This window comes from Struthio camelus, chromosome 1 (assembly GCF_040807025.1).
Source record: "Struthio camelus isolate bStrCam1 chromosome 1, bStrCam1.hap1, whole genome shotgun sequence".
NCBI lineage: Eukaryota > Metazoa > Chordata > Aves > Struthioniformes > Struthionidae > Struthio > Struthio camelus.
In genome coordinates, this window is record NC_090942.1 from 44,257,922 (window position 1) to 44,281,870 (window position 23,949).

The following is a 23,949-nucleotide window of genomic DNA, read 5'->3' on the forward strand; positions in this document are numbered from 1 at the left end:
GGTGCGCATCAGCACAGCCTGAAGAATCCCGTGTGGGTGAATACTCAGCAGACTGCTGGTCAGGGCTGCCAGCCGCGTTGCACCTCTGCTTGATGGGAAGATAGCACCAGTAGGGCATTGCTTGCTGGTTATTCATAACTAGAATCACACCCTGTATGTTGCCAGAGCAGGACAAAGAGGACAAAGAGTGTGGTGCCACGAACTGCTTTTCAGGAAGCTTCTTAACCTACCTGTGACCATGTGATGAGCTCTTTCCCAGGATCCTGTTTCCATGGGTGTTGAGAGATGGGCCTTGATCTGAGGGAAAGGGGGAAAGGCAAAGAAAGAGGAAGAAAGCTGCCAGGAGCCTGATTAGCCAAGACAGTGTGGAGCTGTGCGATGCTGATGGGTCGGGTAGGTAGCTCAGAGGTGCTCCCAAGACTCCCTTGTTTACATGTAGCCTCTGTCCACAGTTCTGCTTTCTGAAATGTCTGCTCCTTCAGTGTAGGGAAAAGGAAGGGGCTTTGTCTCCTCTTACTAAAAAATCCCGTTGTTATAAACTAACAGTTCCAGCTGTGCTCAGGCCTGCCAAGAGCTGCAGGGTATGACGAGGGCTGCCCCTGTCTTGTATGAAACCAGTGGTGGAGCCGTTTGAGTTACTGTGGCACATAGATGCTTGACAGCGTTGAGCTGCCAGAGCTGCAGATAAAGTAATTTCTGTTTCTTTAATTAGTTTTTAAAGTATGAACTAAGGCTCTGAGCTCTGAAATACTTTAAAGTATCCGGCAATTACATGCACTGTGATTTAACAGTCGTGGAAATCTACTTTTTTATTGAAGAGACCCTACCTCACTATATAAAACTGATGTAATTGAATCTCAAAATAGTACTCTCAACAAATTATCCTGTATTCTTTGATATGATCCTTTAGGAGAGAAATTCAAGGGAAATTTGCAGAGCACTCAAAAAGATTTAGTTGCACAGTTCCCACTAACTAACTGATTTTGCTAAAGTTTGCACTTAAATTAACAAATAAATGTTTGAAGAATCATGGACTTCAGTTTTAAAATGTATGCATATTACAAAGGGCATATGTCTGTATATTTGGACTCTCTTTTGCTTTATATATTAAAAAAAGATTTTTTTTTTCTTTCTGTGCTCTTCAGTGTATGTTGGTTAAGTCATTTGTTGATGGGAAGACTATAGTATGTATCAGTGTATAAAAAAGAAAATGATAAAAAGTAACCGTTCTCATTTTGACCTGAAATCCTGTGGAAAAAATGCAATGTGAGATGTGATAAAATCAGTAGCCAAGGCTTTAAATTTTTCAAAAATAGAATCAGTGACAGAATTTCACTCAAGCTGGTGAGGTTTTGCCCACAACAAAGATTTTATGGTAACTTCCCAAGTTTACAAGACCCTAATGCATCCTGCTGCCAAAGGCCACCCACCCCTGTACACTCTGAGGACCTTGTCATCTAAACCTCTCCTGGCCTGGCATGCACGCTGGTATTAAAAAACACAGGGTGCTAGGAAAAGCTTTCTAAATGTTTTGAAGGAAAAGCACTGGTGGTAGGCTGCTTAGTAAAGCTGTATAATACCCTTCATGGGAGATACTGGAGAAATGCTCAGTCAATCATCTGATGTGTGTGGCCCAGGTACTTAGTCCTCTTCCATGCTTGGGGGTCGGTCAGAGAGCACCTGGAGGGTGCCTTATAGGCTACATTTCTAGGATTATTGTGATGGTAAGCAGACTAACATCTAACCTGCATTCATATCCCTTATATTATTAGTGTCAGTGGAACTCAAGTGAACCAACACTTGGGTTAAGTGGGAAATTTCCCTAAAGCCCGTAGTATATACCCAGTTAAACATTTCAGTTAGTTAAGGATATACTATTACACACAATCCTGTGGTCCTTAAATACATGGAGTGACAAGAAGTAAAAACGTCCTTCTAGATAGCGAAAATGTTGATCCTTTAGCTAGACAAAAATGTGTGTCCTATCAGCAGGTTTTGCCACCCGTCACGTCAAGCCCGCTGAGGTCATATGAATTGCAGCCATAGCATAACAAATTTTCCAGATAGCTCTCTGCTACTTCTGGGCTAATACTGTTGGAGCACTTGTATTCTGAAGGCAGAAAATAAATCAAAGAGAGGAAATTAAGAACAAGTTTGCACCATTGAGCCAAAATATACTGTAAGGGCCATAAGCAGCAAAACTCTGAAGGACAAATGTGTGGAAAGAGACTTTGTAGTGTCATTCTGTAGGCAACAGTATTTAAGGAGTGAGATGTGGGCAGAAAGAATAAAATGGCTAAAACACAACCACAAGTGAAAAAACAGTCATTTGGTTGATTATTAAAGTTCTTGTATTTTTCCTGCTAAATACATACAAGCCATTTCCAGGATAAAGTTTCTGTTTTTATATATAAATACCTTTTGAAGTGCTTTAATGCTATTTTCCTCTAACCAAGTGTACATCAGTCACATAAAATATGTGATGTTGATGTCATTTTCTGCTGTAATATGCCACAGCTGAAATACCTTAAAAGATTCCTAAAGGTCCATGAGATTGTTTAAACACAAAGTTTCCCGAAGTACAGATACTCTTTTCGCTATCTTACGTACTTCTTGAAATTTTGAAAAGGACTTATGGATGTGCATACACTGTTACTATGTGTGTAGCAGTAAATGGTCAAAGGCAGTAAGCTTGGGACTGGAAGCACTTAGAGGAACCCTTTTCTGAATAAATGAAGATGGGAGCTGGAGACAAATGCCTGATCTTCATCTCATGCGTGGGTGTTCTGTGTTGCACCTGGAGTTGCTGGGCAGCCATGAGAGGTGAGAATTTGTTGCAAAGTTATGACTTTCAGCTGCATTGCGACCGATTGGTTACCAGCCTAAAACTATGTTCAAATTTGTGGGTGTACAGAAGTTGCTGAGACTTGAGACTGATTTTACACACTAAGAGACTAATTTTTCCTTCACAGGAGTTTTGCAATAGCATGATTCTGTTATCTCACTACTGTTATTTCTAAAGGTACTTAGCACTTGAGTGGTCCTATATCTAAGGTGAAAAATGAAATAATACTGTTTTTTTTTTTAAATTGCTATTTGGGCTTAACATTGCACTTAAGTGAAAGAGGTCTCATTATGCTACTTGATGTATGTATACTGATGGTTCTCAGATTACTGCAGAGGTCCAGTGTTCTGGCAAAGCCAGTGTTGTGGTCAGTGTTGGGCTTTAATACCTTTATTGTGTTTTTAATTGTAAGTTTCCTAATGAGGGTGCATAGAAGTCTGTGAGGGTTTTGAAGAATTACCCAGAAAGCTTGGGAGCCATCAGTTCAGTGATATACAACATGAGCTCTGGACCTGAAGAGCTCATAATCTAAGCATATGCAAGGGATCCCCCGCATGCAAGAGATCCCCTGTTCTGCAAGTGGAACCGATTGTTGTGTTTCCTTTGCTCCCATCTCAGCTGGCTCTGAGCGGACTCCAGCATCGTTGTACCTCTGAGTGGTTCACTGCAGAATGCAACGTAGCCTGGTGACTAGGACAGCTAGGATCATAGATCCCTAGGATCGTAGGGTCATAGGAAAAATCAGGTTGGAAGGGGCCTGAACAAGTCAACTAGTGCAAAGCAAGGATAACTGTGAGGTCACACCAGGTTCCTCAGGGCTTTATGCTGTCTGGTCTTGAAAATTTCCAAGGATGGAGACTGCATGGCCTCTCTAGGCCCCTGTTCCAGTGCTTGATTGTCCTCACGCTGAGAAGGTTTCTCCTTATATCCTGTCCGAACCTCTCATTTCCACTTATGCCTCTTGTTGCTTGTCCTCCTGCCATGCACCGCTGTAAAGGGCTTGGCTATGTCTTCTTGATGATCTCCCTGTCGGTGATGGCAGGCTGCCGTCAGGCCTTTTCATAGTGGTCTTTTCTCCAGGCTGAACGAGCTCATGTCCCTCAGCCTGTCCACACAGGGCAAGTGCTCGGTCCCTGACCATCTTGGTGGCTGTCTGCTGAACGTGCTTAAGTTTTTCAATGCCTCTCCTGTATCAGGGGCCCAACTGGACCTGCAGAGGAGGGATTCAGCCTTCTTCATTTTGAGCACAAGTGCTAGCTAAAATCAACCTCTTCATTAACTTCCCCATTAACTTCTCCCCAGTCTTTTTCAACCCGAAAATATTTGGCTTATTTAACCTACATTTACAAGGAGTTTGGAGATAATCAGAAACATAATTGCTCACCAAAATAAATGTAAGAAAGAGAACTGCAGGTCTGCCTGAGACCTTCTTCTAAGACTTCTTTCATTGGAAGGACAATGTCAAGCCCAGGGAGGTTGTCAAACCTCCGTTCTCGGAAGTCTTCAAGACTCAGATGGACAAAGCCGTGCAGACTGACCATATAGTCAAGGGAAAGAAACAGGCATCTCTGGAGGCTGATGAGTCTCCTCCTAGAATCAGCCTCTGTTTTCTGTCTGTTGAGCACAATTACAGCTGAGGATGGCTTGCTTGGGCTTAGATCTCTAAAGCTAGATGAGAGGCTTGTGGGTGCCTTCTGCTGTCTTAATCCTCTTAATACTTAGAGTGATTCTTTGCTCTGTGTACAGACTAGGTTCTAACTGGGGCTTCTACCTATCTTGTGAAATTCTCCCTTGCAACATTCATTCATTTCCCCTACCTCCAGTCCTTTTCTAAAATTAAATATCTATTGCATGGACTAACACATTGGTGAAACGACTGAAGAAATAGGCTTGGAATTGCAGCCTCGATGGCTTTTCAGTGATATCCTTCCAGTAAGACGTCAAGCACCTCTAGCAGGAAGGGCAGCTGTCTGGGAAGTAATCCAATAGTTTGCTTTGGGCAAGTTTAGACATGTGTTCAAACATAACACAAAATGTAGTTCATAATTTGATAAGAGACATGCTCCTCTCTGTAACGGATACATCAGACAGATGGGGGAGCACAAGTTTCAAGTGAGACAATTCCGATTAGTTTGCAAAACAGGCTTGTCGCACAACAGCTGCTTGCCAACAGCAGCTCTTCTGCTTTTGCCCTACAGTTGTGCAAATCTATTTTAAAATTTGTAAATTGTTTTAGAGAGACAATAATATTTTGTTTGATCTAGTATGTTTTAAAGGCTTTTTTACATTCTAACACAAAACATCTGGAAAGTTGTAAGTGAAGCGCTTTCAAAAATCAAGAGTTAAATATTTATTCAGAAAAAAATGTATTGAAGACATCAGCTTTTCAGTACTTTTTTGGCTGAAGTGAATCACTGAAATTGATCACTGGTTGATTAAGAACTAATTTAAACAGGTCAGTTTGAAAGCAAAATTTTGAAAGGGAACAACATAGTGGCTTTAAAAGAAGAAAGAATAAAAAGATATTTTAAGAAATAAATTAGGAATAATTCATTTGTAATAATTTTCAGACTGAAACACAGACTTTTTAAATACATTTTTTCTAGTTTTTACTGAAACATTTCCTTTGTTACCATCTTTCTCCCCGTATTTTTACGAGCCCTCCTTGCCAAGCCCATCCAAATTTTAAAGTGATAATTGTATGGCTTCAAAGTTTGAGAAATTTTTAAATTAATTTCTCAATGAAATTGGGTTTGCTTGAAATATAACAGCCCATTTTTTTAATATTTTTTTTTTCAATTGCTCGGTAGGCTTTATATTGCCCAATGGATAACAACCACACTGGTGCTCTGTTACTTTACGTGCAAGTAGAATGTTTATTCCTTCTATCACAATTTTTCTAGCCTTCTTGGAGAAGTAATTAGCAGATATACATTATATACTAGTAGTTTTGAATTGTTTCAGAATCTTCCTGGTGGTACAGGGCAATTTAATATTTCATACTGTTTCCTTTCTTGCTTTTGTGCCTCAAAGAGTGGTGAGCAAATTAGCAAAAACCTCAGAGCCAGCTACTGTCCTGTGTCTGCACAACTCCCACCAGCTTCAAGTTTCAAGGTATGCTTAGCAGCTTGAAAAGGATATGTATATATCTTTGCTGTGTGAATGTAGGCCCAAATCTGCATCTGTCAATTGAACTCTTACTGATGGCAATGAGAACTGAATGTGTGGTAGAGTTGCTGTATCAAACCCTTAGGAAGAACACTAGTGTACGGCTGAAGGCTGCTTGTTTGCCCTTAGCTTCTTTCAGTATAATTGAAGTCATGTGAGTTTTAATCCATACCTCATCTTCTTTGACTAAATGTGAGAAAGAAAACTAAAAATACTCGTTTAGTGGAGTAATGTATGCATGCATCTAGCAAACTTTAGATCCACACTGATTATGTTTAAAAATAGTTATTTTGCAATACAAGCAGAAAAAAATATGTGATGACTTTTAGCTTACCTCTTTAAGAACTGCTTATTAATAAAACTTTGGGCTTAGTATAGAGTCTTTAAAAATAAAAAAAATGATGGCAAGTAAGGAATTCTTTAAAAGGGGAAAGAAAACTAAGTATTAATTTCAATCTGGGCACATACTAGTTATAGGGTGTGTTTTTAAATGTATATAATTAAGGGCTTTAGATGGATTAGAAGGCAGCTTAAGTCATAGGATTTCTAACTGAAGTGTACTCATGGGCTATGCATAATAATCTGGATTTTTTCCTACATTGATCAGCTAAAGGACAGTAGAATGGGTAGAATGGGTAATGGTGAAAGTAGTGTAGAATCCAAGTCATGACTCATAAATACCCCATATTGTATGCATAAGAATACTGTAGAAGTGTTTGCTGGTTCAGTACATAGGTATATGAATAAAATGATAATGAAAATAATACCTACTACTTAATCTTTTCCCTAAATATTTTAGACAATTACCAGGATCTCATAATATTTTTGACATATAAGCAGATGCCTGGATGACTAGATAGACAGTCTACCATCTTGCTTTTCCTACAGCATCTGAAGTGTCTACTCCGCTCCATCTGCAATCTTACCATGTCAAAATCTTTATAACTGTCATCCAACACTTAAAAGTGTCTGATTTTGTTCTTTCTACTGGCTGGAAGGTCATAATCATTCACACTCATTTAGCTATGATGGCTTACTGGCTCTCTCCCATTTTATAGCTCACATCTCTTCTAGCAGATGTGTGTTGGGGGTAATGGCAAAGAATCAATAAGAAAACCCAGGCTAACCCCTCTCATCCCCCATGCCCAGTTGTCTTTTGGAGGCCAGAGTCTTTTTTTTCCTCTGTACAGTGCTTTGAGTCCTTGTCTGTGGCTATTTTTCATACATAGTACAGAAACACACAAAGAAAAGAGTATTCAGGTTTTCTACTGCTTTCCATTGCAATTATAGCAGAGTATCACGTGTGCAAAATAAATAGCTATAACAAGGTTTCTAATAGACTTCAGAAGGACACTGGGACTCCTGCCTTTAGGGTCGAAACTCTGGGGCATGGGAGTGGGAAGGTGGAAGACATTTGGGAATAGAAGTTTTGCTCTTATTGTGAGTGACATGGTGAAAAAGCACCAGCTTCTCTCAGTGACACTGAGGAAAGGAGAAAAACAGTATGTTTATATCCATTCAAAATAATTTGAAAAACATCTGATGCCTTTGAATTCTAAGTCTTTTCCTACTTTCTTAGACTAGTGCTTTCAATATCACACTTGGAGATTTAGTTCTGTGCAACAGGTTTCAGCCTTTACATAACCCACTGCCATTCAAATGCTTTTATTCCATCCACAGATGAGTTTTGACTTCAACTTGGCTGTCAGTAGAATAAGAGAATTTGAATAAATAAAATTTTAAAACCAGCCTTGATAATTTTTTAAATCAGTTCAGAAGGGCTCCTGCATAAGCCAGATTTGTTTCAAAGAGTTCATAGAAGAGATGCCGAATAGTTTGGCCTGCCAATTTAAGCAAATCTCAGAACGGTCCTGAAGTTTCTACCAACCCCACTAATTTCTATATTTTCTTTGAACTGATTTACATAAATGAATAATATAATTCCAGCCCCAGAATATCTGAGAGAGAAACATAGAGCACATGTGGCCACTGAAGTGTATGGAAAGATTTCTGCCTGTGGAAAGATTTTTGTGGAAATTGAGCTTGGTTCTTGGGTTCCCCAACAGCACTGCGATTAAGGATGCGTTCCCCCCCCCCCGCCCCCTTCATTGAAATCATTGAGAATCAGGTACTCAAGAGACCTATAAAATTCTGGCCTTTCAGCAGCCTAGCTAGAAGTCTTGTTAAGGAACAGTTAAAAAGTCTGTGAGATTTAGCTTTCACTACTAGTATGTGAATCCAAACATAATTAGCAAGATCTTTGGTGGCCTGAGTTCAATTCTGAAATGACTAGGGGTATTCACACTCAGCTGAGGATGTCATCCAAAAGGTATGATGCTAAAGTTTGACTCACTTTAACCCTGTTTCCTGTTGGGTAGCTCTCCTGTTGATTTTTTTTTTTTAATTGAAACCAATTGTCCTTCATCAAAGAGGGGAAAGTGTGGAATTCTTGAAATCCCATATCAAAGAAAAGCAATCCTCTAGTACCAAGAGGAGGCTGTCGATGTTTCTGAGCTCCAGGTACTCTGATACAACGTGGATGGAGTGCGTTGAAGTCACTGCAATGCTCATGTCTGTCTCTGTGACCCTGCTGCCTTCTGCAGATAGCAAGCAAAGGGTGGCTTCATGTCAGCCATCAGCAAAGTGGTTTCAAATGAAAAACCATTGATATACATTTTTAAACATAAGATGTAATATAAGAAGGATTCATATTTTGTTAAATCTAACAAATTGTTTGCATATAATGTAAGCAATGAATTCTCTCCTGCTGGAGGAAAACTCGCTGGAATTAATTATACTTATACCAGGGATAAAGTTGACCCAAAAAGTAGAAAGCACATTTTATCAACCTGTTTTTTATTTGTAATGAGTTGAATGGTTGCAAAATAACTGTGTAACAGTTTCAAAGATACAGACTTTGAGAATTTTTTGAGCTGCCTGCTAATCACACTCTCAGCAGTCTAGAAATTAACAAAATAATAATAATAAAAAGTTTTGTAATCCTGAAAAAATAAGAGCTGGGCAGTCATATTGTCGAGCCTGTTGCCCGTGCCAGTGCTGAAAAATGCTTTTTCTATATTGTTCCTAAAGATTTTGTCTGGAAAAAAGCTTCTCTTGATATTTACATTCTCAGTAGTTACATTTTCCCTCGATTTGGAATCCAAATACGATTTGTATCAAAAATTCCAAATATTTATGATGTCAACTTGTAGAATAGCCTAAAGGAAAGGAGAAAAGAAAGTTAGGGTAAAGAACTGGAATATTCACAAGTGTGTTGGAGAATAGTAATCTTAAACAGTGTAATATTTATGAGCAACCAAGAGGCTACATTCTGCTCTCAATTACTCTGGCATAAATCTAGAATTACTCGTTGGAAGTTCAAAGTTTTTGCTGCAGATTTACACCAATATAACGAGGAACAGAGTTCAGTTCTGCAAGAGTGGGAAAATCAATTTGGCCTGAATATAACTAGCCTGGAACTCAAACTGTAATCATCATAGAAAGAAACCTTGTCCAGGTCAGATACCAGACTGCTAGTTGTGGTGGTTTTTTTTTTTTTTTTTGCCTCTAGCTAATGTTTTGAGGCCAGCATACAGTCTAATTCCTTGCAGAAGCATCCCATGGCATTAGGCAATGGACAGCTTCAGCTTTATCATGTAAAGCAGAAGGAGAGTGCCCAGATATGGAAAGGTCAAGAAGCGCCATAGAAGACGAAAAGGAAGCAGGCTGAAAAGAGCAAAAGTTGCTAGCTTATAGTTTGAGGGAGTAAAGTGTAGAAACTTGAGAAGGGCAGTGAGAGGGCTCAGGGAGCTGCAGGAGAACACGGCAAGGAAAAAGAGAGATGGAATCAAAATCCCATGTTGTGGGATACTGGGAAAGAGAGAGATCTTTCCTAAATCAAAGTAGGTTGCAGAAGAGACCAGAGCCTTTTGGCAGGTTGTCAGAGTGCTACTTACAGACCCCAGTGTTGCTTAGGTGGTTTGTACTGCAGAAATTGTAATGCTGTGCTATGATATTTTGTGAAAGGAAAATAAATATTGCTTACATATTTTGTTCTTATTCTGGAGAAGATGTGCTCCCTGGGTGCAGGGATTGGAAAGGAATGAAAAATAGAAGAGTTTCAAAGAGAGCAAAGGAAAGCGATAAAGGAATATTGCATGGAATCTAATTTTACCTTTACTAAATGTAGAGAGTGAGACTACTAGTGTGGCTCATGCTTAGTTGACTGAAGTAGCTGGAATTATGCCATTTTGTACCAGCCAAAAATCTTCCTGGGTCTGTCGACAAAGCTATTAAATTGTTGACTGTGATGCTACATGAGTTTCTGATGAGTTTCTGATGAAGATATTTTTTGTAGATGATAGTCTCTGCTTTCTTCAGCACTGAAGGTGTGCCGCTGCTGACATCTTCACTAGTGGCTGTTAACTTAGTATTCACTGATTTTAGCTAGCAGTTAGTGTCTGTTTAGCCAGGATACTTCAGCTAAATAACCAGTTTGGTTTCCCTTCTGGTTTTGATAAAACTCTACTTTGTGCATGGCTCATCCTAGGCTTATTGTAGGTGGAACAAAATTATTTTGGCTTTCTACTTTATTTTTTAATTTGGGCATGTTGATGCTGCTTTTATGGCTGCCATATGCTTGTTACATATGTCAGTTCTAAAAGCCTCACTGATGGATGAAAGCTGGGAGAGGAGTTTTATCATTTGTCTCCCATCTAACACTTTTCTCGCACTTGAAGGTAAGTCCAATATAATAAATAATCATAGCCTCTTTTCTGTACATGCCACATCTGTAAGGTAGTATTTCTTTCTCCCTAGTATGCTGAGAAGCAGGAAGGAAGCATCTAACATCTGCAGGATTTGAAGTTATTTTTGACAGCTGTGTGCTATTGAGTGTTTCTTTTTTGTGAAAGATAAAACAAGCCAGGTGAATTGCTCAGAGGACGTTAATGACTGTTAGACAAGTTAAACATGTACTCATATGTACATAAAAATACACACAAGACAAAATTATGTATCTGTACACAGAGTGGTGGTGAGAAAATATACGTTGTTGACCTGAAAAGCTGCTATTGTAATATATAATTACATTTCTATTAAGATGGCACAAGGTACATATTATAGCATAGATGAGAGGTGTTTGGTAATGAGAAACATCAGTTCATCCTTGACACCTATTGATCAAAATCAGGACGCTTTGAGCTAGAGGCATACAAAACCCACTGCTGCGGTTAGCCCAGAGCGTGCTCTGATCACAGCTGAACGGAGTAAGTTAGCTTTCAAGGCTAACTGTAGGAAACATTCACATATGGCCAACAGAGATAGAGGCAGACGGTTGAGATTTTTAGTGTATGCATAGGACCTGCTTTTATTTAAAGAGAAGGGCGTCCACTTACAGCCAAACAGATCACGGTCAAGCTTTGTCATTTGTTGGCACACAAGGCCAGTCTGCTTAGCATTTTGCAGGTAGAGGTGAGCTCGCTTGCTGCCAGACCTCCAAACTGGCCAGGCACAAGCCAAGGGGCAGGAAGCCCCCGGAAGTGTGGTGATAAGCCCTGGTGAAGAAGCCCTGCTAAAAAGGTGGGCTCTGCATAGTATTAACATAAACTCCTCAACGAAAGCAGGCCAACCGCCCAAAAACGTGGGCAGAGCATATCTGCTTGCCAAACCAAACCAAACATCCTCGTGTGAATTCAAGATATAATACATTTATATTATATATTTCAATTTATATATCGTAATATAACTTCATGATATTTGGTCTTCACCTAAGAGTGTGAGATCCTAAAATGAGAGTACTGAGTTAGAGCAGAGATCCATCACTCTCAGTATCCTGCCTCTGACTGTTGCCAGTAGAATATGCACAAAGAAAATGTATGAAAACAGGGCTTGTGGAAGGTAGTGCTTCCCCCCGCAAACTCACAGGCAGTATCAGAGTGAAGACACTAGTTCTTCTATTCTAAAAACTAACGGCATTTCAAGAAAAATGCCAGATTTGAAGGGGAAGTGTGGCAGAGAAGATAGTGTAATGATGATCTTTCAATACTTCATATTGAATGAAGAGCTACAATGTTTGTCCTTACTAGCACTTTATGTTGAGATACGAAGTTTGCCAGCAGGAAATCTTGCTGGTAGGAAATCTTGGCCATAAAATGGCAGTTGGTAGTTGAATTGGTGCAAATCACAAGAAATGTAGGAAAGAAACAAAATTTTTATGTGGTTCAGTAACATGAAAATAATGTGGGTATTGTAGGAAGACTTGCTTGATAACAAAATTAGATATGATGATTATCTGCAAAGAGAACAGAACTAGCAGTAGGTGATCAAAACCATAGGGTGGAGCATTCACTTATACTGATAAGCAGGGAGGAATAATGGGCGATTATGTGCAATAGTTGCACCTTAGATCCCGGGATGGGGAGGTGGAGGGGTAGAGATGGTCTAGCTAGCACAGAAGGTATTACAAATCGTGGGTGATGCAAGGCAGCGTTAAATGACTGCAGTCTCAAAGCAAGAAGGTAGCATGCAGTAGAGTGTGAGTCAGAAGTGCTCCTGCAGCGGCAGTGCAGCTCACACTTCCTTAAGGTCAAAAAAAGCTAGGCCATGAATATCTATCCTTCTTTGTTTTTAGGAAATATTATTTAAATATTAATGTAGTGTTCTGTTTTTCTTAAACACCTATTCCTAACCTTTCACTCCTAACCATTTTCATGAATATTAAAAAAGTTGTTCTTTTCTTCACTGCTGCCTATGTATTTTTTTGGCAGAGCACGTTTTCTTCATATCTCCCAAACTCTCTGTGCAGTAATTTCCATTGACTGCAGGGGTATCTGCTGGTGATAGCAGAGCTGATTGACTTCAAAGTCTCTCACTGTTGTTGCCGCACTTGGCCAAGAGTCTGTTCATGACTGTAACAGATGTTTCTAAGCTTTTTTATTTTTATGTTTTTTTTTAATAGACCAATGGGAACCTTATGGAGCAGTTTTTCACTTGAGTCCTGAAGTGAATGCCAGCATAGCTATGATTTTGAAACCCTCTGTAAGATCCACAACGCTCTGAAGAGAAAAGTTGCCAGTTCCAGCAGATGAAGACATAGGTTTTGCCACTCTGCCAGCTACCTGATGGCAGATAATCAGCAGATTCCTGTTTAGTCTCAGTTTCTTGATGTTAATGGGTTACTTTTTTACAGTTCAGTAGACAATTTCACAGTAAGTTTATTTTGTGAAGAAATTTTGGATGAAAGTGCTGAATAGTTCACACTTAGTATTAAGAATCAGAACAGCTTTGATTAACCCACAAACTTTACTAACTGCCTTCTCATCTAATTAGGACTTATGAACATTTCTTTAATGTTATAAAATATTCTCCTGGGATTTTAGGATGTATGTGCTTTGGGAGAATTTTGTTCTAGGAAGATCTGTGCTGACAGCAGTAGTGATGGGAGAGAATTTATGGGCGCCAAAACCAGATTTGCTGGGGAAAGAAAGATAATTTCAGCCTCAGTCAACGTCTCAAAGAAAGCAAAGCTACTTCCATTCATAACACTAATAAAAGCAGGCCTGGATTTCTATCCCTACCCTTTCCACTGCTGAAACAGTTAGAATTTAAGAACTTAATCATGAGACCTAGAAATGTCTGGTTTTCTGGTATCTACTTTAGGCATTTCTCTGGTAACCCTCTGGGGAGCTGAAATGCTCTTCTTAAATGCCCCCAGAAGTGAGGGAAATGCTACTTGGCAATGTAGCAATGCAGTTACGTACCTGCAGTGTATTCTAAGATATGCAGATACAGGGCATGCAAGAGCTGAAGTCAGTAGCTTGCCAAGGCCCATCGAAGATGGTACAAAGCCAATAGACCCCCTCAGAGTTACAGAGCCAGATGGGGAAGAGAGTGAAACTACAAGAAGGAGAGGATACCTGTGAGTGGTCAGAAGGACATTAGAGAAGACAGTGTGCTGGCTATGGCACACTGTGGACTGGGAGAAAGTTTATAAATGGAGCATTGAGGAAACAAGGAAGAAAGGAAGGCAAAAGTAATGCTTTGCGTCTTAGGATAAATTTAATCTTTCAGGCCAGCTTATTCAGACTGAGATGACTGGGGGTTTCTCCTTGTTAGCTGCAGGAACAGCAGCTTTTGAAAATCTTCAGCATTTGTTATTTGCTTCATTTACTTAGAAAGGAACAAATGGATTATCCATTTTTTTTTTTCTTTTCCTCCTCCACCTCCTGAAGAGGGAAGCTGATGCTTCCAGTAAGCTTTACCAGCTGTCCATATGGTCTAGTCAGTAGGTCAGTATGTAAATACTTACATAGTGTATTCAGTTGCTATTAGTCCTTTCTAATTCTTACAAGTTTTGTTTACATTTCCCAATCCTATAGTATTTAAACTTGATTCCTTTGAGCTAAACACTTCATGATTACATACAGTGCATAGCAGCAGAGAAATAATTAGCATTTTTAACCTACACAGATGTATAAGCCAAAAAAGCCCTACACAGGAAAGAGGGTACTGAGTCCACATGTAGACTTGGAAGGTCATTTAGCCTCATGGTTCTGCTTGACAATATTTTAATATATCTTATAAACTTCACAGGGAGGCATGGTACTAAGAAGTTATGCATAACAGGTTTGAAAACATCTGAAGAAAGATGCCCCAAACCTAAAGCATGAATAATAATTATAAAAGACCTGGTCACTGCAGTCAGTTAACACCCTCAGAGCCTGGCTCCTGGCTGAGCTTTGAAGGGCCAGATTGCTCAGAGGATAAAACAATATCCTTTTTTAAAGGTTGTCCTCTTTAAAAAACTTCCCCAAACATACAGCAAAGCAGAAGGATTTCCTCTAGGAAGCCGGATGCACCTTTTTCTGTGACTGCAGCTAGGCTTTGGATTATCTCTCTTTTGAAATTCCAAACTGTTAAGGAAAACAATAGCAGCTGACTCAGTAGCATTACATACTTGCAGATAGGATCAAATACTTATTTCATTACATATGTTACCTCGAGACTAATAGATTTATCCAACTTCTATAATAACAAAAATAATAATTGCTGATAGGATTATGCTGTGACCATGAGTCAGAGCTGAACACTTTGTCTCATCATTATCTGACAGACTGAACATCTTTTATTGCACCAAACCCACACATGGCATGCTTGTTACTTTAGGCCAGCCTTACTGTATCAAAAATTTAAACCTGGCTTACCTGGATTTATTGAATACGTCCTAATAAAGCCGTCTCAGATACCTTCAGGAGTGTTGGCTGCTTTTTCAAAAGTATTATACTTGCTTCCAAGAGCTCTCTGTCCCCAGCTGTTTACAGTTGGAGGAAAACTTTCTGCTGAAAACCTGAACCAAGTATGCAGAAAAGAGTGGGGTTGTATCGGCACAGTTCAGAAGTTGGCCTGGCTCCTGTCGAGCTGCAGACACAGCTGTTCCACTAGTGGGATGAAGTAGGGAAACAGCTCTGAAGAGGCCTCCGCACTTTCTGGACCCCTGACATTTCCTGTTTGACCCTGGACACATGCAACAGCTTCCTTGTGGAAGATCATAGAGCAGAAGGAGCAAACAAATCTCTTGGCACCACTTTTGGGGCAGGTGTCCCCTCTCTTGATATTTCCTGTGGTCTGGGAGACATTGCCAGCTGTCTGTTCAGTTCATGCAAGCAGTTTGTCTGAGGGCTGGGGGTTCAGAAGAGGAGCAGCCTTCAGAGTACTTGTGCTGATATGAGATGTGATGAAAGGAAGGAAAATATATGCTTTGGATGATTGTTTCTGTTAAATCTTTAGAACCAAAATTCACCTTAATAGTCAGTGCAACTCACAGATACCTTCTTTTTCGAGGTTACTTGGATTTCAGATGTGCTTACTGTTGTTAAATGAAATAAATATAACTCCTTTTGCTGATGTGGGATTATTATACTAAATAAGTATGTACTGAGCTATTTTGAGGTACTGATCATTTATCTACCTCATAATTTCTCTAAAAGGAGCTCTGATTACTCAGTGCTTTCCGATTTGTACTTTATAGCCAGATTGTCATCATTTTTAATCATTATTAGATAAAGAAATGGTCTGTCCTTCAATATTGAATTGAGACTGCAACTCCTGTTGACAAGGCTTCTAAGAACTGTGTCTTGACCTTTGCCCTGTGTTCCCATTTTTGGTCTCTCCTTCCTCTTTTACCTTCTTATCTAACATCCCACTTGAAGTGTTACCCTCCCTTTGTATTTACAGCTCAGTTATCTTGTGTCTTCCTCATAACTCTCTAATTTTTCCTGCAAAACATCTTCTTCATCGCTTCCACTCTGCCAGAGAGCTTCAGCCATGGTCAGTGTTCATCCTCCTACATCCTGCAGCTGGATTGCCTGGCTTGAGCTACAGGGTCTAAAGCTGATCCTCTCTTCATGCAGTATGTTTAGTCAGACTTCCTTTTTTGCCATCCCTTTCTAGATATGTCTCTGTGAGTTTCACATAACCAAGTGAAGATGTATCCCTTGTTTCCCTCTGTCATATCATTCTGCTCACACTTTCTCTGTCCTGCCTGCAATACTGTTGACCTTCATGCCAGCCAGTCCTATAATCTGGCGTCATATTTGATTTCATGTGACCCCAGGTTATAGCCACATCTTGCAATTTCTCTATCTGTGGTTTCTCATAGATATGCCCTCTTTCTGTTCACATGTGCTAGTCGTACATATCTAAACTATCCTCATTCCTTCTCATTCCTGTTTTCCTAACTTTTTGGTGACACTTTTGGTGTCTCCTTCCTCTTTCACTTTCTTATCTAACATCCCACTTGAAGTGTTACCCTTCCTTTGTTTTTACAGCTCAGTTGTCTTGTAGCTTCCTCATAACTCTCTATTTTTTCCTGCAAAATACCATCTTCAGGATGGAATTATCCAGGAGTTCACCCTGGGAGACCTGCTGGGTGGTCAGCGTGCTCCCCAACTCATATCTGCTGAGGACAGTGCTGCCAAACTTGCATTGCCAATGCAGTGTCTAACACTGCACCCTTCTTTGCAGCTTCCAGCTCCATCCTTTCCCCACGGGTATGTTCTCTTCCCTCCTTCTCAGCATCCTCACACTTCTTTCTCTGTCCTGTGTAGCTCTCTTCTGCTGAAGGTGGTGTCCCCTGCCTACTGGGCTTCACTAACAGTGCCTGCTTCTGTTGTCACTTCATACACTTCGTCCACAGATACTTTATCCGTTGCTATCCTGTTTGCAAGGAAAACATTACTGAGGCTAACTGTTAAATATTCTCTCCCCCAATATTCTTCGTAAGTCCCATATTCAGCATGAGCATTGTTATAGTTTTCTTCCATTACCTTTCCCGACTCCTCCAAATAATTTTGTATCTTCTTCTTTGTATCTTCAGTGGACCATAAGCACTTCAGGGTTTTATTGTTGTAAAAGGCCTAGCAAAATGGAGTTCTGAGGCCCGTGTCATCATCTTCCTGGTAGTAGCTTAACAGTCATAATCTAATTAATGATTACTTTGAAGGAGTAATAATTATTTTGAAAGAGTAACACCAGCTTCGCATCATTGTTTCCAAACCCTATTGGTTATGCCTTACAGATGACTCTCTCCTAGTAAGCTTGCTTACTTATTACTTTTAGGGTTTCTGTGTTGGGAAAATGGGTTGCAAAAGAGACTGTGGGTATCATGACCTCATCATTCATATTCAAAAGAAGAACAGCAAGATTACCATAATACATTACTTTGTAAAATTATAACCCTGAGAAGTAATAAGATTCAATTACATTTTTTTGGCAAAGCTCTATTTAAGAAAGTATCTATCTCATGACTCCAGTTTGTTCTTTCTCTTGATCATTGGTCAGCAATCCTCAGGAGGATTTTTCATCTCCTAAAACCTTGCAAGAGATAAATTCCTCTCTTCCTGTGGTCCGGGTCAGCCTTTGCATATGTGCATTTTCTGAAGTGATAACTATTAATAGTTGTGTCTAAGAAACCTAAATTCCTTACACAATCACAGTGCTATATGCTGCTGGAGAACAACTACAGACTGCACACGGAGTCTTAGGCTTGGCGCAAGACCTGAACGATTACACTGCGCGAGAATATCCCAGTCGTTGGGGCAGAGTGGTGCATCCTGTTGGCTAAACTTGTGTAAAATGCTCAGCAGTTACCTCTCTGCAGTCTTGCACAGAGCCCACTGCTGCCACTGCTGATGATGGTAAAACCCACGAGAAGATGAGCAGAGGATGCTGAAGTGGCCTTGCTGATGCTCCGTACACACTTCAAAACTCAGGTGATTCCTGAACCAGGTCAGATTAACTCCTACAAACTATAAACAAACATAGCATAGTTTATATGCCAGCACAAAGAGATGATTTTTTAACTGCTACGTCATCATGATCTTGTATATATGAAAGACGGAGGATAATACTGTACATTATAGTTTTATTCTGCAAAATGCTCTTCTCAAAAAGTCGGTTTAAGATCTTCCTTGTATTCGGCTCCTGGTTTGCTCTGTTTTCTTTGTAAATATTTTTTCTAACTCTCACCAGTCCAGAAGGCACATATTTTCCCTTGGGCTTATATCTTAAGTGTTAATAGTGCCTATTATTCAGGTGGAGAATAGAAAATACAGCTTAGGATGTTAGCGGCGGAGTAGGTTTCAGGTCATCCTATTTGTTTATGCTTTGTTTTGGAATAGATAAAAAGAGAAACATACAGAACAGTTTTGTCCATAATACTAGGTTATATTTTCCATAGGAGCTGAATGGCATGGCATTTTTTTCCTTATATCACACTTTAAAACTGATTCCCCTGGTATAGGTGCTTGAAGGATTTGCAGTTGTCCTTTTAACTAAGCGTTTGTTTTCCTCAGCAATTTGTACTGTGCTTTGTGATTCATTTCAGAGCTTGCTCTGCCTGCCTATCTCTGTCTTGTATTTCCGTGTCCAAGGATTTGAGGTTGCCAGCAAGAAAGCATCTGTGAACAACAAGCAGAAACGATGCGTTGGGCATGGACTTTATGGAGCTTTAAATGTTTTTAGAAAGGGAAGTGTTAAAGTTGAATAGATGACGTTAGCACCACCACCAAGACAGAAAAAAAAAAAAAAAACACCCTGAAAAGCCGTATTGACTAAATCTTCTAACAATGCTTGTGATTTTCCTATATCCTGCTCTGTGTTTTTGTATGGATTTTTCATAGCGCAGACAGACGTTACCCACACTATGATTCAGCGTCTGTTCCTAGCCACGCTTTGCACGATTTTAACCTGATTTCACGGGAAGAACAGGCAATGAAACACCGTAGCTCATGGTTGTCAGCAGTGAAAAATAGCCAGGAATCAGACAAACAGCTTCATTGCTGAGATTATTTCCGGGATAAAAACTCTTCCAACAGCTGTTTGCTTTGGCCACTGCTCAGGTCCCTTTTTTTTTTTTTTTTAAATCAGAAAAAAGAGGTTTGTTTTTTTTTAAGATGTGGGCTGGTTATTTATGTAGTCAGGAAGAGGTCTCCGCTTCCAGTGTTGTGGTCTCGGGGCTGTTTTGACAGTTGGAGTACGAGGAGATTTCATCTCCTCTCTCCCTCGTTCTCTCCCTCTCCTTCATTCACTTAGCGCGCAGACCTGGAATGCTGGAGGAAGAAGAGAAAGTGAATTTATGAGTTCGTTAATCCCAGACAGGCAGCTTTGTGGCAGTTACCTTCAAGCAGAGTTCACGCCCCAGAGGAGTGTTTAGTCTTACCGAGCCCCTGACACGGCGCAGTGCGTGCGTGAGCGTCTGGGAGGCAGAAGGGCAGAGATGAAGGGAAAGTTCTGCTGCTTTGTGAAACTCGTAACAGTATTGTTTTAAGACGTTTTTAAAGATGACTGCTACTTTTGTTTAAAGTATTTGTTCTGGAATTACTGAAGCTGGAGCCTACCAGACTGAGGTCAGAAGCATTTTCTTTGGCAGCCAGAAGATACTTTTATAGAAGCCATGCCTGTACTTGGGGTTGCCTCAAAGCTAAGACAGCCAGCCGTAGGGTCAAAGCCTGTTCATACTGCCCTGCCGATACCAAGCCTTGGCACGCCGGCGGCACAGCAGTACTCGGCAAAGTCCTTGGAGCTCACGGGGGCAGAGAGCTCGATGCTTTCTTGTCAGCTTACGTTAAAGTCAACCTGTGACTTTGGAGAGAGGAAAGCACTTCCAGGAAGGACCCAGGAGATCGAAGACAGCAAGGTTAGTTGTAAAACTTTACATGCAGATCTCAAGTCTCAAAAATGTTGATTTGCTTGGACAAAATCTGCTGGAAACCTGCTGAATGTGGAGCTTGGGTGTAATTGGGTAAATAATAACGTTTTCTGTCACCAGTGAACTGACATAGCAGCCTTGTAAGTTTGTTTTGTTCAGTGTTGCTGTTTGAACAAATATTCTGTTTTTAAATGTTTATGTTAAGCTACTGACAGAGTGATCTTCACAGCTGCATTTTGATAGGGATCAGCAGAACCGCATATAGAAAAAAAGCGTTCCGGCACCCAATAAGCAGAGCAATGACATGACAGCACTTAGAAAAGAAAAGAAAAAAGCAAAGCAAAGCAAAGCAAAGCAAAGCAAAGAAAAGAAAAGAAAAGAAAAAGGATCTCGGCTGCTTCATGTTATATTATGAAGTTTAAAAGGAGCTCTCACGCCCACACCTATTCCCACAGGGAGGTTCTTTTAAAATAAAAACAACTAATTGATTTTTCTTTTCACTTTTCAAATCATCTGGCTACTCTTGCTGCAGAACTGCTGAACCAGAAAAACAGCTTCTCAATGAAAAGTACCTATGCTTTTCTCTTCTGCAGAATAACTTCTTCCTACTCGCCTTCTAGCCCTGATTCATTTTGATACTAAAATAAAAGGTTTCTCTGAAGTAGGATGCTGTAATTTTTTTAGACTGCTTTTTTTTTCCTTTTTGTTATGAGGTCTTCTTTGAGTCTTCTCTAATAATTAAAACACTTCAGCTTGAGTTTCTATTAATCTTTTTGCTGTAGTTGAAAACACTTTTCATGCTTTGAGCGTGAGTAGTCTTGTCAGTCAAATGTAGTTCTGTAGCTCTTTCAGTACATTAGGGCTGCATGTGCAGTTTAACAACTTCAGCAAGCAGTGTTATGTGAGGTTACTTTCCCTTGCTCTTCTAGTACTTTGGGTTTGTGGAACTGATTACCATGCTGTAATTAAACATATACTTGTAGTTGCTTCATATTTAGTTTAAGGACACGTGAGCGTCATCAGAGTTGTTACAGTGACAAGACACCCATAATATATGTACTGGGTTTTCTTTTGTTTTTAGTCACTGAGTTAATTCAGTATTAGTGAAGAAAGTTGGTTTTGTGGTTGAAGGCTAGGGTTGGGTTTCTGAACATTTGGTTTCCTTTTTAAACCCTGCCACATATTTCCCATGGGATGTTGGTCATGTCGCTTAATTTTTCTCGTGGAGTTTTCTGTATCACCTCTCCCTGTCTTCCACAAGATGATGCATTGGTGCTCTCAAAGATGCTATGCAGAAATACAGAGAAGGAGCAGACTGTTCATCTCTTGATTGCCAAAAGTGATGAATAGCCCTTTTCTGTGTCAGGAGTGCAATATGAATATAGTAATAAAACTTTTCACCACAATGCAAAAAAGTACATCGGATACATGCAACTGTAATAGATTCCTGCTTACTTGTTTTTATGATAGAAAATATAAAGCTATAAAGCATCTTGTTTCAGCAGTTGAATCACTCAGGAACTATTAGTGATTAGTATGAAACCTCATGGGAATCAGTTCTTCTCCTAGGCCGCATATCCTTCCAATGCATCTGGTCCTGAGCACTCCTGAAGTCATAGTGAATAAAGTAGCAGGTTAGATGAACAAAATGCGATCCAGTTGGGCAATTGCATGCTTCATGGGTCTGACAGTACTTTTAATCTTAGGGACTGCTTTTAAAGAAAAAATTACCAGGCATTAGCTTGCTCTCTGTTCTTAATGGCCGCAGCTGAGCAATTCTGAAAGATGATTCTTCAAGATTAAGGCCAGTTTGTGCACATGATGCTCTGAAAACCTCCCCTGGCAACCTACATACATAAATTTTAGTGGATTTACAGAAGTCCTTAGCATTAAAAAACTTACCAATTTCTGACACTTTTCTGTAGTGCCAATTACGAATCTGAGATTCCCAGGAAAGCTTAATGGCAGTCCTTTGCCCAGTTTTCTTCCAAGCAGTCATCTTTTAAGCAAGTTCCATGAAATCATTTTGCCAGTGTAGTTTGTGCTATGAAGTGGATAGTTATGATTAAGAAATCTCTTTTTAGTTTTTTGTTGCCAATAAACTTCGAAATACCAGCCTAAAATTCTTGAATGCTATTTTCTTCAGTGCCTCTCTGTTTGCCAGCATCTGGTGGCCTAGGTAATATGTCTAGATTATATAAGGTGTAGTTCTAAGCGCAATTTTTCAGTGAGTTGTTAGGGTTAATGTCCCTTCATGTTTGGTTACCAGATGCAAATTCAGCATTACAGATCACACTGTCCCAAAGTGTGAATGCTGTTGTGAATGCTGTTTTCAATAGAACTTCTGTTGGTTTTTTTTGGTTAGCAAATGTATTAATGAAATACATGATAATCTTACACGGTTCTGTGGTATACGGTCCTGTATATTAGGAATGTTATCATTATAGCAGTGATCAGATGAAAGATCTTTGAATCAAAACCTAATGAATACCTAGTCAGAGTTTGCAAATGAGAGTGAAATCTGCCTCTATGGTATAGCGCTTGTATGCCTACGCTATATAACTGCATATAAGGCAGCTCTAATTTTTGAGGGAAAAATGATGATTATATATCTGCAAAAGACAATGGAATACATAAATTATTCATCTGGTTAACATTTGCCCTTGGCTGCTGGATTGCAGGCGTTAACTTTTGCTTTCTTTGGTATTTTACACATGCTTCGCTGTGTATGACCAGCTTTCCCATCCTGTCTGGAAGGCACTTAGATTGACACACACAGCCTCTGTGATACATCCTGTTGCTATCTATAAGTGTGAAGGATTCCAAGATAAATTTGGATTAGACATGTCAATGTAGGTCATTGCCACCCAGCTGTTTCCTTTATGGCCTTCGGTTTCACCACACCTGATTGTTCAGGACTTTTGACACTAGTGTTGGCTTTCTCACACAACTGCATTGCCAGGGCTGGCTAAGTATACAGCTGCAAAAATCAGTGCTGTTTTCCCTAGATGCTTTCCCCCTCTCACATGATTTTCTGTGCTTGCATGTGTAGTTGTGGGATTTTCTTGTGGATGTGATGCAGTCTGAAGCTTAAGAAAAACAGCATTTTTCTTTCAATAAAAACTGTGGCAGAAGAAGTCTGAGAGGTGATTATATTCAACTTTTTTTTTCTTAATTGGATACAACATAGTAAAACCTAGGAAAGCAAATAATAAAAATATAGTTTATTCATTAAGTTGTTAATGGATTAAATTATTCTGCATGTGGTTTATTCCATTCACAAATTCTGATCTGTTGGTTAAGTATTCTCACAATTTGTGCTTTGGTGCCTAATTCACATACAGATCCATCTGCTTTCTTGCTTGGCCCACTAATATTTAAACTGACTGCATGAACACTTATGATGTGAATAGTCATGCAAAATATTTGAACGCAAGCCTTCAGAGCACATTCTTCTTCCCTGAATATCATATAGACAAAAGTTTATTCCTATATATGTACACAGGAAAGGAATGCAGCTGCTGCATGCAGGAGGTGAAATGCTTGCCCTCCCTGGAGCAAATGGAGTTTTGCCGTTCAGGGGGACCAGAGGTTGTTTTTATCCAAACCTGTGCCTGAAAATACCAGTATCTTTTGTAGTAGTTATCTAACTGTGGGTATAATATAATTTATATTCCTGTACCACGACTTTCATATTGCTTGCTAAATTAACAAGACCAAAATTATCAAA

At 39.7% G+C, this 23,949-nt stretch overlaps 1 protein-coding gene across 14 annotated transcripts in view; it reads left to right on the forward strand.

Moving 5' to 3' along the window:
• Positions 1-23,949, forward strand: part of NAV3 (neuron navigator 3) — a 552,459-nt gene that overhangs the window by 253,066 nt on the left and 275,444 nt on the right. For 4 of the 14 annotated variants that reach the window (XM_068936284.1, XM_068936202.1, XM_009669552.2 and 1 more), the window contains exon 1: positions 19,569-20,207. The exons of 1 other annotated variant lie outside the window; for it this stretch is intronic. In XM_068936284.1, the coding sequence (XP_068792385.1) occupies positions 19,965-20,207 (243 nt within the window). In that variant the 5' untranslated portion in view covers positions 19,569-19,964. Of the gene's footprint in view, positions 1-19,565; positions 20,208-23,949 lie in introns of those variants that run through there. 9 more of the 14 variants (XM_068936196.1, XM_068936188.1, XM_009669551.2 and 6 more) reach the window with 6 other exon arrangements.